A 16,230-nucleotide genomic window follows, 5' to 3' on the forward strand; every position below is an offset into this window, starting at 1 on the left:
TTTCCAAATGGTTCTAATCATACAAATATTTAGGTCACATTTGTGATAACCTTGACATAATGCAAGCAGCAATCTGGAGGGAAGGGATAGTAGTGTATGTGTAGAGAGAGAGAGAGAGAGAGAGGTGAACACTGTCTGGTGAAGTGTTGTGTGTGTTAGCAATTGTGATTCTTTGATCACAGATCACAACTCTTTATTAGTTAATTAATTAGTTATTTGTGGCCCATAATTGGAATGTTTCACTGTGGTAATGAAAGTGTCCATATGTTTGCAAATATGACACACCTTCTCAATGTTACATACATTTTCTCTTTGCTGCTTGTAATTAGAAGACATTGGCTGGTCACATGATCTTATCCCACAAATATTCCACCAGTAATGTGGTGGCACTACAAGAATAGCAGTCTCTGTCCTACTCATTCACTAAGAGTACTATGGCATCACAAAAGAAATGTCGTTGAGTGTTATCTTGTTAGGTTATTATTGAGCAGTCCAGTGAACATATCTGTATGATTACTATGAGGTACTGGTAGTTGCCAATTCACAGTATATAGCATCTAACAAGGATGCCCATACCCAGGGGCAAGCATCCCCCCCACCACCACCACCCCCTTTGCCCAGCTCTGAAGGAAAGGAATAAATATAGTACAGCCAGGTGTTCTTATTTCAGAAAAATTATTTTAAAACTGGTATTACACAGGTTTTTAACAGGTTAAGAAATGGAACTGTTTATGGCTATTTACAAGTTGCTATTTATCTTCCAAAATATTAAAAATATATCATTCATATCCCTCAGTTAGGCCCCCACCCTCTTCTGCACAAACCATCATGTGGGCACCTAAGATTGATGTTATTAAAAAATGCACCATGCTATCACACCATCAGTCATCAAATATTACACCAAAATAAACATGATTTTGCCATTGTAATTGTAGTTAAAAGCATGGTTGTAAGTGTAGTGTCCTCATTGTAGTTTACAGCATCTATAATTCAGCATTAAATATCCACATGCATTTTATTGAGTGACTACCAGGAGAGATCCAACATCATTGATTATGCAACACAGACCTGGCATTTGTGAGTCCTTCCAGAAGCAGTGGGTTCTATGAGAAAGAGATAGAGGAAATGTCCCACCTTTAATTCAGTATATTCTTTGGTCTTTGTCCTTTCAAGACAATGCTTGATCACATATTGTCAGGAATGTACAGTGATTCTCCGCAACTTAAAGTAATATACTTAATTTCATGGCTAATGTGTCTATAACCACATTGCTGGTTGAAGATGTAAGAGATTCTGGCCTGCCATAATGCTTCAAGAATCTACGAATTGAAATTGTAATAGACTTACAGACGGTATCCTGAGAACACATTCAGTGACTTGTAGCTCTTGCTGGAGCTCATCATGCCACTTCAAAATACCGATTCACATAGCTTTTTGTCTGTCAGTCTGCATAGCTTGCAATAAGTGTGTGTGTGTGTGTGTGTGTGTGTGTGTGTGAAGGGGAGGGGGGTTGATTTTAATATTAATAGTTATTTTATTTGTTTCAGACCGCAACCAGTACCACAACAATTGTCATTCCCTGGATGGAAGGTTCGTGTTGGCGTTGAGTGGTTCATGAACCTTCGTGTCAAGTACCGGAACATTGTTGATAGTGAACAGTTAGTATATATTCATATGAACCTTCCAAGTACTACATTAATTATTTGCATGCCCCTGCACCATAACTTTTATTCGTCACTGTGATGTGGTATGTGTCAAACAATTAACAACTGTAATACATTTTCTCAATGAAAAGTGTGGTACCAAGATGATAATTTACAAAACTGACTTTTGCATTAATTAAGGGGTTGCTCACCACTGCTTGCTTCCTCTCCGTCCCATTCCTGTCATCAGCCACCCTTCAGCCCACCCCTCCATCCCCACTCCCCACCTCCTTTCTCCCTTCATTCACTCTGCTTGACATTTCTCTGTCTTGTTATGTGCCTGTTGACTACTCAACATTTCACCTATCCAGTGACTTGTTGACTTCGTTCCTTCCATATTGATTTTATCTTAATTTTCATTTAAATTTTTTGTTATTATCTTCTAGACTTTGTACATCATAGGGTTAGTGTTAAAAGATTATTACTAATGAATACTTCATTTTTTGTGTGTCTCACACTGAACAGTGGATAGTGGGAATCCTTTTTCTTTTTGGCATTACATATTGCTCAGAAGACATTGCCTCCAGATGGCGCTCACAAACTCAGACCTCTTTCAACTTCCACGCCACTTTCTCCATCATGTTGTATATGTCCACCAATACTGTGAACAGGCAATAAGGAATGCTGTCAACCATGAAACACTTTGATTCCATCTCGTATAGCTGGACATAGATATTCTTCCATCAACAAGCTGGAAACACCACGTGCCACAAACACTAAGAAAGTTCTGCATCAGCAGTAGACTGTTCTGCAAAAGCAATTAGACAATATCAATCAGTCGCTGCAGTCATCTCAGACAGTACTCCAAAGACTATCTTCTAATTTAGCATTCACTGTTTACAGAGAATGTGAATCATTAACATAGTGACTGCAAACATTGCCTCAGTGACACTTCAGATATAACAGACTGCCAGGTGCCAGGAGACAGAAAAGGTCGTTAGATATCACTAAATTAGGTCTAGGACATCAAGTAACATGCATCTGTACCAAAGTCAATTACCAATTTGTAACACACTCTTAATACGCTATCTAGTTGCAATAATGTGACCACCTGTCAAAAGCCTGTGTAGTCCTATCCACTTTTACAGTGCCTGCATTAAGAGAGTCATTGAGGCTCTGGAAGGTACTGACAGGATGTAGAGCCAAGGCAACTTCAATGTCGTGGCCAACTGCACTAGGTTTCTTGGGTGAGGGTCCATATCATTCCCCAAAATAGTATAACAGACCCTTTACTGTTCAGCATCTATATAAATGATGTAGGAGACAATCTGACCAGCCGTCTTAGGTTGTTTGCAGATGACACTGTCATTTATTGACTAGTAAAGACATCAGAAGATCAGAACAAATTGCAAAACGATTTAGAAAAGATATCTGTATGGTGCAAAAATTGTCAATTGACCCTAAATAATGATAAGTGTGAGGTCATCCACATGAGTGCTAAAAGGAATCCATTAAACTTCGGTTACACAATAAATCAGTCAAATCTGATGGGCATAAATTCAACTAAATACCTAGGAATTACAGGTGTGAACAACTTAAATTGGAAGGAACACAGAAAATGTTGTGGGGAAGGCTAACCAAAGACTGCGTTTTATTGGCATGACACTTAGAAAATGTAGCAGTTCTACTAAGGAGACTGCCTACACTATGCTTGTCCATCTTCTTTTAGAATACTGCTGCATGGTGTGTAATCTTTACTAGATAGGATTGACAGAATACATCGAAAAAGTTTGAAGAAGGGCAGCAAGTTTTGTATTGTTGCAAAATGGGGGAAGAGAGTGTCACTGAAATGATACAGGATTTGGGGTGGATATCATTAAAACAGAGGCGTTTTTTGCTGCGGCAGAATCTTCTCACAAAATTTCAATCACCAACTTTCTCCTCCGAATGCAGAAATATTTTGTTGATGCCAACCTACATCACCACGATAACACAAGGGAAATTGGAACTCGTATGGAAAGGTATAGGTGTTCATTCTTTCTGTGTGCTACAAAAGATTGGAATAATAGCAAATTGTGGAGGTGGTTCAATGAACCCTCTGCCAGTCACTTAAATGTGATTTACAGAGTATTAACGTAGATGCCATGAACAGTCCAGTTGAGGTGGTCCTACAGATTCTCAATTGGGGTTAAATTTATGCAGTTTGGTGGCCAGTGGAGTACTATAAATCACCCTGGTGCTCTTCAAACCACGCACATACACTGTGATCTGTGTGACACATTATGTCCTGGTGGTAGATATTGTACCAAGGAAAAACAAACAGCATGTATGGGAGATCAAGGTCTCCAAGCATAGATGAATACTTGTTGTGCAGATCCACTGTTTTCCAGAACAACAAGATCACTCAGGGATCACTACAAAAACATTCTCAAAACCATTATTCTCTCTCCTCCAGGCTGGAAACTTCCAATAATATTTACAGGATGTTTGCTTTCAGACGTTTCACATCATTGTGCAGATCCACTGTTTTCCAGAACAACAAGATAACCCAGGGATCACCACAAAAACATTCTCGAAACCATTATTCTCTCTCCTCCAGGCTGGAAACTTCCAATAATTGTTACAGGGTGTTTGCTTTCAGACATTTCACATCTATGGAGTATAAAATGTGGTTCATCTGAGAAGGTCATCTGTCACCACTCAATGGACGTTCGGTTGCAGTACTAGCTGGCAGAGACCGACCTTCCTCATCAATGAACAGCGCTCATCGTGTGCTCTTGAACCAGGTGCCAGTTGTGGAGGCCCACACACACCAGTGTTCCCTGAATAGTTGACATATATTGAGGAGACACTGTTGGTAGCCTCGAGGTTCACCTGGGTGGTCAGCTGCTCAACAGTTGCTTGTCTATTCGTCTGCACACATCTCCACAGCCATCATTCAACCTGTCATCTATGGCCTGTGGTGCACCGCAGTAGCCTCAGCACCAGATTTGGACAGTGCCATTTCGCATGATAGTATAGTTTAACCATGGCGGCACGTAAACATGTAACAAACTTATCTGTTTTGATCTGTAAGCCAATGGTCATGCCCTTTTGGATGTGAAGATAAATCGCTCTGTTTCCACATTATAACAATGATATCACTGTTTTCTGCATCCCTGTCATATGCTTTACATACCCTCCACTGCCGGTGCCACTCCGTAGCGTCTGTGAGTGGTTATTGAACACATGCAGTGTTCACATTTCTGTGACTGGACCATGTAATTGTTGTTTGTTAATTGTTATTGTCTTGCCATGTCTTTGCTATAGTGCCATCCTATCAGAAAAGTGTTTAACAATCATAGCATGCACTGACTACTGATAAGGAACTGCATCAGGCAATGTTTTTTCTGTTACCATGGGTGTTTGGACTGAAATGCACACCTGTCAATGTGTGTGAATGTAGATTCAAGGGAACGTTGCTGTTGTTGATGTCTCCCTTCCCCCCAACCTGTACATCCATCACACTTGCCCCCTCGCTCCCCCCCCCCCCCCCCCCCCTTCCTCCCTTCCTCTTTGTAAGTTGCTCCATTCCTTAGAATGCTGTCCTTACAGCTCAAGGTAAGCCCTCACTTTAGACAGCAGCCGTCCTAAGGTTACCACAGGCCATTCCATCCAACTGATTCCTGCCTCCTGAAGCAAGTTGTTCATGAGATTTGAAATTGGAAGATCATATCTCAGTAGCGCAAAACCATCAAATCACCATTAATAGTACCGAGCGAGGTGGCGCAGTGGTTAGCACACTGGACTTGCATTTGGGAGGACGACGGTCCAATCCCGTGTCCGGCCATCAGGATTTAGGTTTTCCGTGATTTCCCTAAATCGTTCCAGGCAAATGCTGAGATGGTTCCTTTGAAAGGGCACGGCCGACTTCCTTCCCCGTCCTTCCCTAAAACCGATGAGACTGATGACCTCGCTGTCTGGTCTCTTCCCCCAAAACGACCCAACCCAACCATTAATAGTGATATGAGGTATCTGATGTGTACACGATATCAGCCCAAAACATGAGTGACCCAACTTTCTGCTGGAGCCATAGCACTGCTGCCATACATGTACATTCGAACCTGGCTTCCTGCACACTCTTCTGTGATTTTCATCAGGTGTCAGAGAAATCCTCCAGTCACTGTTGAAGAGAACCTGATGCCACTGATCCCAGTTCCATTCCAGGTGTTCTTTTGCTCTTCTCCTTCACACACCTTGGTTCTGGGGGTTTTGTACTGTTGATTGTAAGGGGTGCTGTGGGCCAAAGTGATCATGAAGAAACAGTTGTGTACTCTCTGGGTTGACAGAGTTCTCTTAGTTACATACATACATGCCATGTGCAATTCTGTTACAGTCTGACTGGGGTATCTGTAAACCATAATTTGTAGGCAGCCATCATCAGCTGTTGCTGTTGACTGCAGATAACTAGTACAGGGCAGATCTTCAAATTTGAGTGCCTCGCAACTTTTATGTTCTTTTTGAATTGTGATTGCTTGTTAACAACAAACTTCATAGCTGAGTGAATGTCTAATGATCTGTGTGGCTTTAATCAGTCTGAGCAACACTTTAAGTACTGTCTCAAAAGCATTCCAAAATGAACACTACATATTTCCTTACTACACACTTCAACACAATGAACTCTTCTGCAGTCATGAGTTATCTCAAAATATGGTGGAGTGTGATGTCAGTGAGTGAAAAAAAGAACAGTAAGTGAACTTTTTGATATTTTCATTAATAATGTTGGCTATTACTCAGTGTGCAAAAATGCTGAAATTAGTTGTAAAGATGATCCATAGAATGAGACTTTCAATTCAGTTTCTTATCAATTTAACACCCACGAATTTTGAAAATTCTGTTTTGTTGATACTCTTTCGTGCTTTATTATATTTGTAAGGGTCATTAGATCTTGTGCAGTATATAAGCCATGTTCTATGTATTATCTCAGTCTAGGAACAAACTATTTGCTGAAAACTAGTTAATAATTTTCAAGAGAATTTCATCTACCTTTTCTGGCAGTAAGTGTCTCCACTATGCTTAATCACAATACTTGCACCATCTGCAAGAGACCTATTTCATGTTCCACGATATACTATGATAGATTGTTTGTGTCAGGGTTATTCAGAAAGTAGGGTCCAACTGATCATGAAATGGAACCACATTGAAAATTCAATGAATCTATGTAGAGATGTGTTGGGTAGTGCCTCTAGTATGCACGTTGATTGTGTCACATCTCTCCTTTCAATTCTGAGTGCACAGTGAGCATGTAAAGATGCCTAGAGAATAAAGTCTTCTGCCAAGTATGGTTGCCTCCTGAGAGATTTCACCTGATTTCTGCAAGTCCACATAATGTAACTCTGATGCGTTTCCTCCTTCATGACAACTCTCCACTGCACACTGCGGTGGTAATGAGGATGCACCTGCAGCATTTTCAATGAGAACTGTTTGATCACCCACCATGCAACCCAGACCAGGCTCCGACTGATTTTCATCTGTGCTCAGCGAACTGCTGTCTATGAAGGTGACATTTTGGCACATACAGTGAGCTGCAGACTGGCGTAGGGAATTGTGCATATTGACAGGGTATTTGAATGTTGATGGAATGTTACAACAGATGTCTAATTCTGAGCAGTGACTATGTTGAGAAGTAGCTGGAAAGTGTAACTAATTGTTTCAAATAAAACATTTTCATTGTGGTTTCCATTTTGCAACTAATTGGTCCTTGCTTTCTGAATTATTGTCATATATAACAACAACAACAACAACAACAGGCTCAATATCAGTTCCTGTGGTACACTTCAGACACTGATGCATTATGTACACTTTCTAAGTTCCATAATAAGACTTTCTGCATTCACTTTACATAGGAAAGATGAGAACTGGATACTGCCAAGATTCCTAATATCTTAAAATTTGAGTTGCTCTGAAATAGGGCCAGCCACTGCATGTCAAACTTCACGTGGGCCTTCTATGTCAGCCGCATACAGGCCAAGGCCCGACCTGTCACTCGGCTTTGCTTGTTCCTTCCTGCAAGTACCTGGAACAGTTCACAATGAAAGAGCAAACAATTACAATGATCAATAGATGGGATTCGTTGTTCAGTGCATCAAGAAGCACTTAGTTCTAAATTTCCAGGCAATTAGCATGTCAAGCAATTGGTGGTATGAATAGTAAAATTTATGACGTTGCATGCATTATTCATCTGTCATTTGCAGCAGTTTTCGATGGAACTGAACGAAGAGTATGGAACCTTTATATATTACTGGAAAGTATGTTGGTTAAGTCAATGTGCAGGTCTGGAGTGATTTTCGATTTAAAACCTGCTATTGTTGAATTTATGTAATGCAAACGAGTGCAGGAATGAAAACTAGAACATCCAGAATGTATTGGAGCCCTCACATTTTAAGTGGACTTAACTATTCACTTTCCACAGTCATACATTACAAGATGAGAAACAACTTCTTTCTGATTTAATGGAGATCCATTTAAAAAGAAAACACATTACAGAAGGGACACTTTCTGTCAAATGCATTCCAGTTCTATAAGCTCACCGCCATGAAAGAAAATGTGATGTTTGAACAATTCACTGTGGACTTGGGAGAATTATAGAAATAGTTTTCTTATATCTCTTTTTGAGCTATTTCTGACACCTTTTCGCGTTTCAATTGAAAGTTCCCTGTGCATGTGCAGATGCAACTGACTTGCACAGTAGTTCCAGGTTTAATGACAAATCATTTTACTTCAGAACTGCCCAGGGTGTATACATTGCTTTCCGCAGGCAGAATTCCCATGGCTCAATAATGAGGTTGCAAAAGTTCTACAATATTTCAATTGACACATTTGTGTTAGAGACCTTTTTTTGTTTATGAAGCTAAATGAGTGGTAATTACATGGCAGCTTGAGTCCAAAAATCTGTTAAATTGTCTGTATCTGTCCGTATGCCAATAGTTTGTACAAGATAAAAATTGTATTATGTATTCAGTGCACCAAAAATAATTACATAATACTGAAAATTTGTGAGAAATGTGAAATATAAAACCAAATTGTATGCAGTGTGACTGCTCTGCCATTTAAATGTGGCTCATTTGTAGTTTTCCCTTGTTCCCCCTCCTTGCACTCAGACAGTGTCAGGGAATGTGCAGTGAAGCTGAGCACTTCGGCACTCAGGCCCAGGCATGGCCCTGCTCTAAAGTAACATTTTGAATGTGTGTGTGTGTTTATTTTAGAAGAAAGCCTACTGGCCGAAAACTCACATATTTAGTACTCTTTTTGTTGTGTTCTTCATCATCAACACTAAATTGTCAGATTGTTTATAAACTAATTAAAAATTACTTGTACAGTGGATAGATCATTTTGTAACTCAAAACTGATACTAAGTATCTCATTTGAAGAGAAGTTTTTTATTTGTTCTTAACTACATAGTTTTCCAGTGCTTGTGAAAAGCAAGCAAGCAGTGAAACTGGTTTATAACTACTAATATCTGTCTTATTACTTTTCTTGTAAAAGTTTATAACAATACTGTACCAAGAACCAGCTGGAAACAAATCTTTTTGATAATAATGTTTCGCAGTTTTGATTGAATATACTGATTGCATGTGAAGAACAGGTTTTGAGTGAGTGATTTGAGATATTTTCAATACAATAGGGTTTTTAGTTTTGAGACAGTTAATTACATTCTTAACGTCCATTGTAGAGCATGGATTTACTGATTTGGCTGAATGTGTATTCTTTAATTGGTTTTCTAGTTTCTCTTTGACCTATTGTTCTAATTTTATTTGGGTTGTTAGTATCCAGTTCTATGTAAAGGTTTTGTGTTAACTGACATGCCACTGGTTTTGGGGAAACATTGTAAATAATGACACAAAAAACACAGTTTAATGCCCATGTTTCACATAGAATTATTTTATGTGAACAAGGATTTGGGTTACAGACCCATTTTCTGATGTGATTGTTCAAATATGTTTTTTGCGTCTCCTGATGTGGTCTGGACCAGTCATCAGAAAAAGATTGAGTGCCAAGTTAAAATACATTAAGATCTTCGGTATACAACAGAGGAGGTAATTCTTACAGGAGAGCAAAACTAAAACAGGTACTTATTGAGATATGGGTAATTCTGTTTTGTGATACCCATCTGCCTATTATATCACAGAAGGTACCCATTTTTGTTGTCATTCATTATTACATTTCCTTCAGCCCTCCTTCCCAAAGAATCACAAACCCGTGCATAAACATCTGGTTGCCATCAGATTTGAACAAGTGTGTGAACACATGCTCCTGTAATATGTCAATGCATGTGAAGTACACTAATTATTTTAAATGTCTTACAGTCAAAAATATAAGGTATTAAGGTCAGATGAACTGGGATACCATGTTACTGTATGTCCTGTAGTGCAACACTGAGGATGGTGTCTGCATACACTATGAGTGGTTGTTGATTAATGCTGTTGGCAGAGACATGACAGGGTACATGTCTGCCATTTTATTATGAAAAAATATAATTGCATATCACTGAGTACATTAATCATACTCCATCGAATCACTAATTGTCAACTGATGCCAGCACAACATCAAAATAAGACAATGTCTGATGGCTGATTCAGGCGACTGTTGTGAATGTCTGACCACATCATCACAGTGAAGGCTAAACACAGAGACTAACATAACAAATAAAAATTACCAATGAACATCAACTGGCAGAAAACATACACTACTGAGTACTGACTATTCCTAATGCAAATAAAGTGATCCATATAACAACAAGTATTTGTTTCTGGACTTCTTTTCTAGTTTTGATCAGTACTTTTTCCTGTAAGAACACAGGACAATTTTTTAAAATCATCCTGTATAGTCTCTCACTAAATGATATTGACAATTAGTTAAATAGATTAAAGGTTAAATAAAGACTTTCTCATAATATAACACAGTATAACACAAAACACAATATTGACAACAAGGTAATGGTTATTACATGCTAGTCAAGCTTGTTTCATTAAGCTTCACTATATTTAAGAATGGTATTTTTGGTGCAAGGTATACAATTGAAAAGTACAGGGTATTTGGGGAAGCAGAAGAAATCAGCACTTAAGCTGTTCTGATGGTATCCAGAAGTGATGAGAAAGAAAATTCCATTTGGTCATTCAGTAACAGGTTCTCTATCTAACCTGCAGCGCTTCTCTGTCTGCTACCCCTACCCTACTATCCCTCCCACTCCCCACCCCAGCCTCCACCTTACCCCCACACAGTCACCACTCCCATCATGCACTTGTGCTGCTGCTCGCAATGTTGTTTCAGTTGCCTGAGACTGCTGTCATATGTGTGAGTTGCATTTGTATGTGTGTGTGTGTGTGTGTGTGTGTGTGTGTGTGTGTGTGTGTGTGTGTGAGATTGAGAGAGAGAGAGAGAGAGAGAGAGAGAGAGAGAGAGAGAGAGAGAGCAGATTGAAAGTCTTATTCCAGCATTTACAGGGTGAGCATCTTTAGTTGGGTGTTAGATATGAGATTTAACAGTATCTAAATGAAGGGTCACTGTCATCGTTGCCAATACCTTTGCGTTTTCTTATACAATGGTGAAAGGCCTTACATCAGATTACGCGTGTAAGTTTATTTATTTTATATGTAAATGAAAGGGTGATTACTGCTGCCAGCTGCAGTGGGACATAAAGCAGAATCAGCGGTGACATCTGTTTTTGCCGAAGGCCTTGCTGGCCAAAAGCTTTATTTGTGACAGTCTTTTTGTTGTGCCTATCTGCTATTCAGTATCTCCGCTATAAGGTGAGTAGCAATGTTCCTTTTCATAGTAATCTGAATTAATATTTTACTGTAGCAAATTATGACTTTTGCCATGCAAATCATCATATCTACTGAAAAAATAATTATTTGTATTTAAAATAAAATAAATGTCATTTGACTCACAATCTGGTGCAACCATTTTCATTTGACATGACTTTGCATGCCTATTTTGCTACTCAGTTTATCAAACTTTTCTGATTTAGCCTCGTGAAGTTCAGTGGACCCCATTCCCTTATTGTTCACCCTGAACTGAATTTGTGACCATGCATCAGTAGCTAGCTACTGTAACCAATAAGCCACAGATATATAATTTGATTTTCATCCATAACGAGGCATTCAAAAAGTACTTCTATTTTTTTTTCAGAGTTGAAACCTGGCTAAACCCATGGCAGATCCAGCATGGACTCACCAATCCAATGCAGATTGAAAGTCTTATTCCAGCTTTTACAGAGTGAGTATCTGTAGTTGAGTGTTAGATATGAGATTTAACTGTATCTAAATGAAAGATGATAGTCATTCTTGCCAATACCTTTGCATTTTCTTATAAAACAGTGACTGGTCTTACATCAGACTACACATGTAAGTTTATTTATTTTATATGTAAATGAAAGGATGGTCACTGCTGTCAGCTGCAGTGGGACATTAAGCGGAATCAGCAGTGACGAGTGAAAATTTATACCGGAGTGTGATTCAAACCCAGGATCTCCTCCTTACTTGGCAGGTGTGGTAAACACTGCACCGTCCAGGACACAGCGACATCACAAACACATGGACTGTCTTGGTACACCTCACAGTCGATCCACACTCCCACTGAGTGCCACCTATCCACACTTATCCACATTCACATAATTTATTTATTTTATGAATTCTCTCATTTGCAATCACTACATGTATGATAACTACTGATATTCATGGATCTGATCAGGGCCACTCATAGATTTCATGGTCAAGGCCACTCATAGATTTCATGGGTCCCCAGGGAAACTTTTGTGAGGGCCGTGAATCCTTCTCAACTCAAAGGAATTAAATATCAAAAATATTGATTCTTCAGTGCGTTGTTTTATACATGAACAGTTAATAAATGCTGCCCGCACAGTGAACTGTCAATAATTTATTTTTTAATTGAATGTCCTGTATTTGAATACGTGCAAATATTAGTACACACACTAATAATAATAATAATAATAGCAGCTAAAAGAAACAAACCTAACATTTAGTGAGAAATCTTCGCATGCATGGATGTCTGAAGGACATTGCAGAGTACATCAAACCAACACAGGCACTGCAATATGGTATTTCATGCCTATAAACAAGTCCGAAACTTTAATCACACTTCTCTCCTTGTATGAGATTCACAGTATCTGTACAAATATAGGATGTGGACAAAACTATGACTTATGAAAGTTTGCGTCTGTGCGGGGAGCATGCTTGGATAGTCAAAGCGGTTAAGGCAACTTCTCAAGTAAAGTGTAAATCTGGGTATGAGCCCGGTCTGGTACAAAGTTTCATTGTCACCAGTACATTGAGCAGCTGGAGTTTCACCATATTCATGAATGTGAATATTGTTAGAGCTTTTCGAATACAAGTGATAATAGGTTAATTTTCTACTCCACTTGTCTTCAACTGTTGAAATGTTCTAAGATCAGTGTTTGAAATGCCTTTTTCTAACAATTCTGCCTCTATCACCATTATGTAATGGATATGGCTATGCCCAGGATCACTTGGATTGCAGTCACAGTCACTATATCCATCAGGCTCAGACTTCTGTTAGCTTACCTCTCCATCAGGTGGCGAAATGAATGCATCAGGCATAGTTTCAAGTTTTTGCTCAGAATGAGTTTATGCTTCTAGTGACGTTGAAGGGCTACTTACATATGGCAGTGTATTATCTTTTGGCAACGAGTAGCTAGCTGTTGGTTTTTTTTTTTATTTTCCCTAGCTCTTTCACAAATTTTCCCCCGCTTTTATGTTTTTCTGATTGCTTCTGCACAGTAGCTTCATGTGCATATTATGGAAATAAATTATTAAAATACCTACTGCTATATGTTTACATGAATAAGGGAAGCTTTATATAACAGTGAAAGTAGTAGCACTAAATTATTTTTACAGTTTTGCAACTTACCTCAGATTAAAAAGAATATAAGGAGAATTCCCTGATAGATTCACACTTGCCTGCAGTATCTGCACAAGCAAAGAACCCTAATTTTCACAAAGACAACTTACACACTGCCGTCACTCCTAATGTTAAATGAATAAATTAAAATAAGAACAGCACAGCACATAAATATGAAACACACTGTATGTAAAACATACCACATGGACAACAGAGCCAAGCTCGGAAACAGTGGTCATCAATATTGTTGCCAAAATGTTTTTCATGAAAATAGCAGGGTCGCAATGCTAGAGTTTCTAAATTCCTGTAGACATTTTATCAAGGGAATAAACACTATTTTTGTCACCAAAATGATTTTAGAAAGTTGTTCAATCCACATATAAATATATTGAATCTCTAGAAAAGTTATGATTCTTTGATAATGCCAAATGTTGGATGGGGGGATTGATTTTCATTTAATTTGGTGATAGGGGTGTTCAGTCACTGCCACAATTGATCATCAATATGTGTTGTAACATTGATTTCAACAGTTAGAAGGCTATGGCTTTTCTAACTTTTCTTGAGTTGTGTCAGAGGTTAGCTCAGTGAATGAAGGAGTAAGCATTGTGGTGGCCATGGGGTGAGGAATTTTTTGTTGATAGCATTTCCAGCAGTGCCACATTCTGACCACTTGCTGTAAAAGAAATGAGGCATAGAAATAACAAGGTTTCATGAGTGCATGTTAAAGCAACATTAATGTTCACACATGATACTTGTAGCAATGAAATTGATATGAAATTAAATTAAGGCCACAGCTCAAGGTCAAACAGTTAGTAGAGTATTGTGTAATACCAATTGCAGTGACACACAGTGTCAGCTTGCATAGACTGGCAGCAGTTACAAGCATCGAGAAAACTTACAAAATCTGTGGACTAGTGCCAAGCGTACTAGGGGCCATTGCCCCAAAGAAAGTTTGAGTAGCTATAAAGAATTTTTGTTCCATCAATTTATTTTCTGTTATTTTAAATTTATAAACTAACAAAAGCATCACAAGCAACATTGACCATACATACTTGTACACTCAACAAGCCCAGACAATTCAGCAAAAATTTCAATGTTAACAAGATTGAATTAAGGACAAAAACACATAGAGATACATATATATATTTCACGGGTCCCCCAAAATCACCTTCCTTTATGAGCACATCTGCTCTGAATTCCGGTGATGAACATCTTGTTCCCTTATTTCTACAAAATAATTTTTATGGAATTATGTAGTGAACAATTACCCTTACATTTTCATATAGCATATTTTGTTGTGCTTCATGTTCATATCAGCAAAAACTATGGTTATCAGTTCTGCAGGTCAAAATATGTAATTCCTTCTGTGAGATATGCTAGTTTGTGACATTAGTAATTATTTCTTTTTGCTCAGAGATGTTACCATTTTTATATATTCTTCCTTTGTGCCCATTATTGAATAAGGCATGGTGTTTGCACTAGAAGACCAGTCACAATGAACTGAGTGTACACATAATCTGAAGGTAAAATATTCCCCCATTGAAATTTCCAAGTGGGGACTATTTCAATAGATATAAAGTGAATAAAAATAAATCATCATCATCTTGGACAGTTTCCAGCCTCTGGCAGGGTCCGTGTGGAACATAGGCCTCTCCATCGTCTTTTGTCTTGCCACCATCTCTCTGTCTTTATCTTGGTCCAGTCTTCTCGTTTATTCTGGATGTATTCCTCTACTCCTTTCAGCCATCTGTCTCTCAGTCCTCCTCTTGGTCTCTTTCCTCCCAGTTTCATCTCGTGTATCCTCCTGGGTATCCTCTTCTCCTCCATTCTCTTAACATGTCCATACCATGTCAGCCTTGATTTCCCTATCTCCTCCTGTAATGGTTCCACCTTCATTAACTCTCTGATCCTCTCATTTCTTAAACTGTCTATCTTTGTTACTCCAGTACTGTTTCTCAAGAATTTCATCTCACTAGCTTGTACTTTGCTTTTCTCTCTTCCTTTCATAATCCAGGTTTCTGATGCATATGTGAGGACCAAGACATAGTATGGCCAGTATATAATCTTTTTACTGATTTGGGGTACATCCTTGCTCCCTATCAGGCTTCTGACACTCTTCTGAAATGCTTCTGCTTTTCTCCCCCGCTTGTTTATTTCTCTGCCACTTTTTCCATCTTCCTGTATCAGGCTTCCTGTGTCTTGAAAATTTCCACTCTCCTCAATCGTTCCCCACCAATTGTTATTCCAGTTGTTCCCCTCTCCTCCTTTGTTGTTGTGATAATCATCTCACTCTTACTTACACTAAATTTCGTCCTATATTCTTGTACTGTTCATTCCCATACATCCAACTGCTCTTCTACTTCCTACTCCTTAGCCCCCCAAATCATCAGATCATCTGCAAACACCATAGCTTCCATCTTCCTTTCACCAATTACTTGTGCTACTGTACTCATTCTATCATCTATCACTACAATGAAGAGTAATGGTGAAAGTGCACTTTCCTGCCTCAAGCCATTCTTCTGTTCAATCCAGGCTGATCTCTCTCCTCCCACTTTCACCCAGCTCACACTTCCATGGACATTTCCCTTATCCTCCAGATAATCTGTTTTGCTACTCCTCTGTTCTCCAGGGCTTTCCACACTTTGCGTCTACGTACACTATTATAGGT

General features: G+C 38.8%; 1 protein-coding gene across 1 annotated transcript in view; it reads left to right on the forward strand.

The window, feature by feature from the left end:
- The window catches only part of LOC126335530 (hexosaminidase D-like), a 220,891-nt gene that overhangs the window by 186,015 nt on the left and 18,646 nt on the right, over nt 1–16,230 (forward strand). Inside the window, exons 9-10 of the mRNA XM_049998898.1 lie at nt 1,548–1,658; nt 11,814–11,900. Of these exons, the coding sequence (XP_049854855.1) occupies nt 1,548–1,658; nt 11,814–11,900 (198 nt within the window). The remainder of the gene's footprint in view (nt 1–1,547; nt 1,659–11,813; nt 11,901–16,230) is intronic.

Source organism: Schistocerca gregaria, chromosome 2 (assembly GCF_023897955.1).
Source record: "Schistocerca gregaria isolate iqSchGreg1 chromosome 2, iqSchGreg1.2, whole genome shotgun sequence".
Lineage (NCBI taxonomy): Eukaryota > Metazoa > Arthropoda > Insecta > Orthoptera > Acrididae > Schistocerca > Schistocerca gregaria.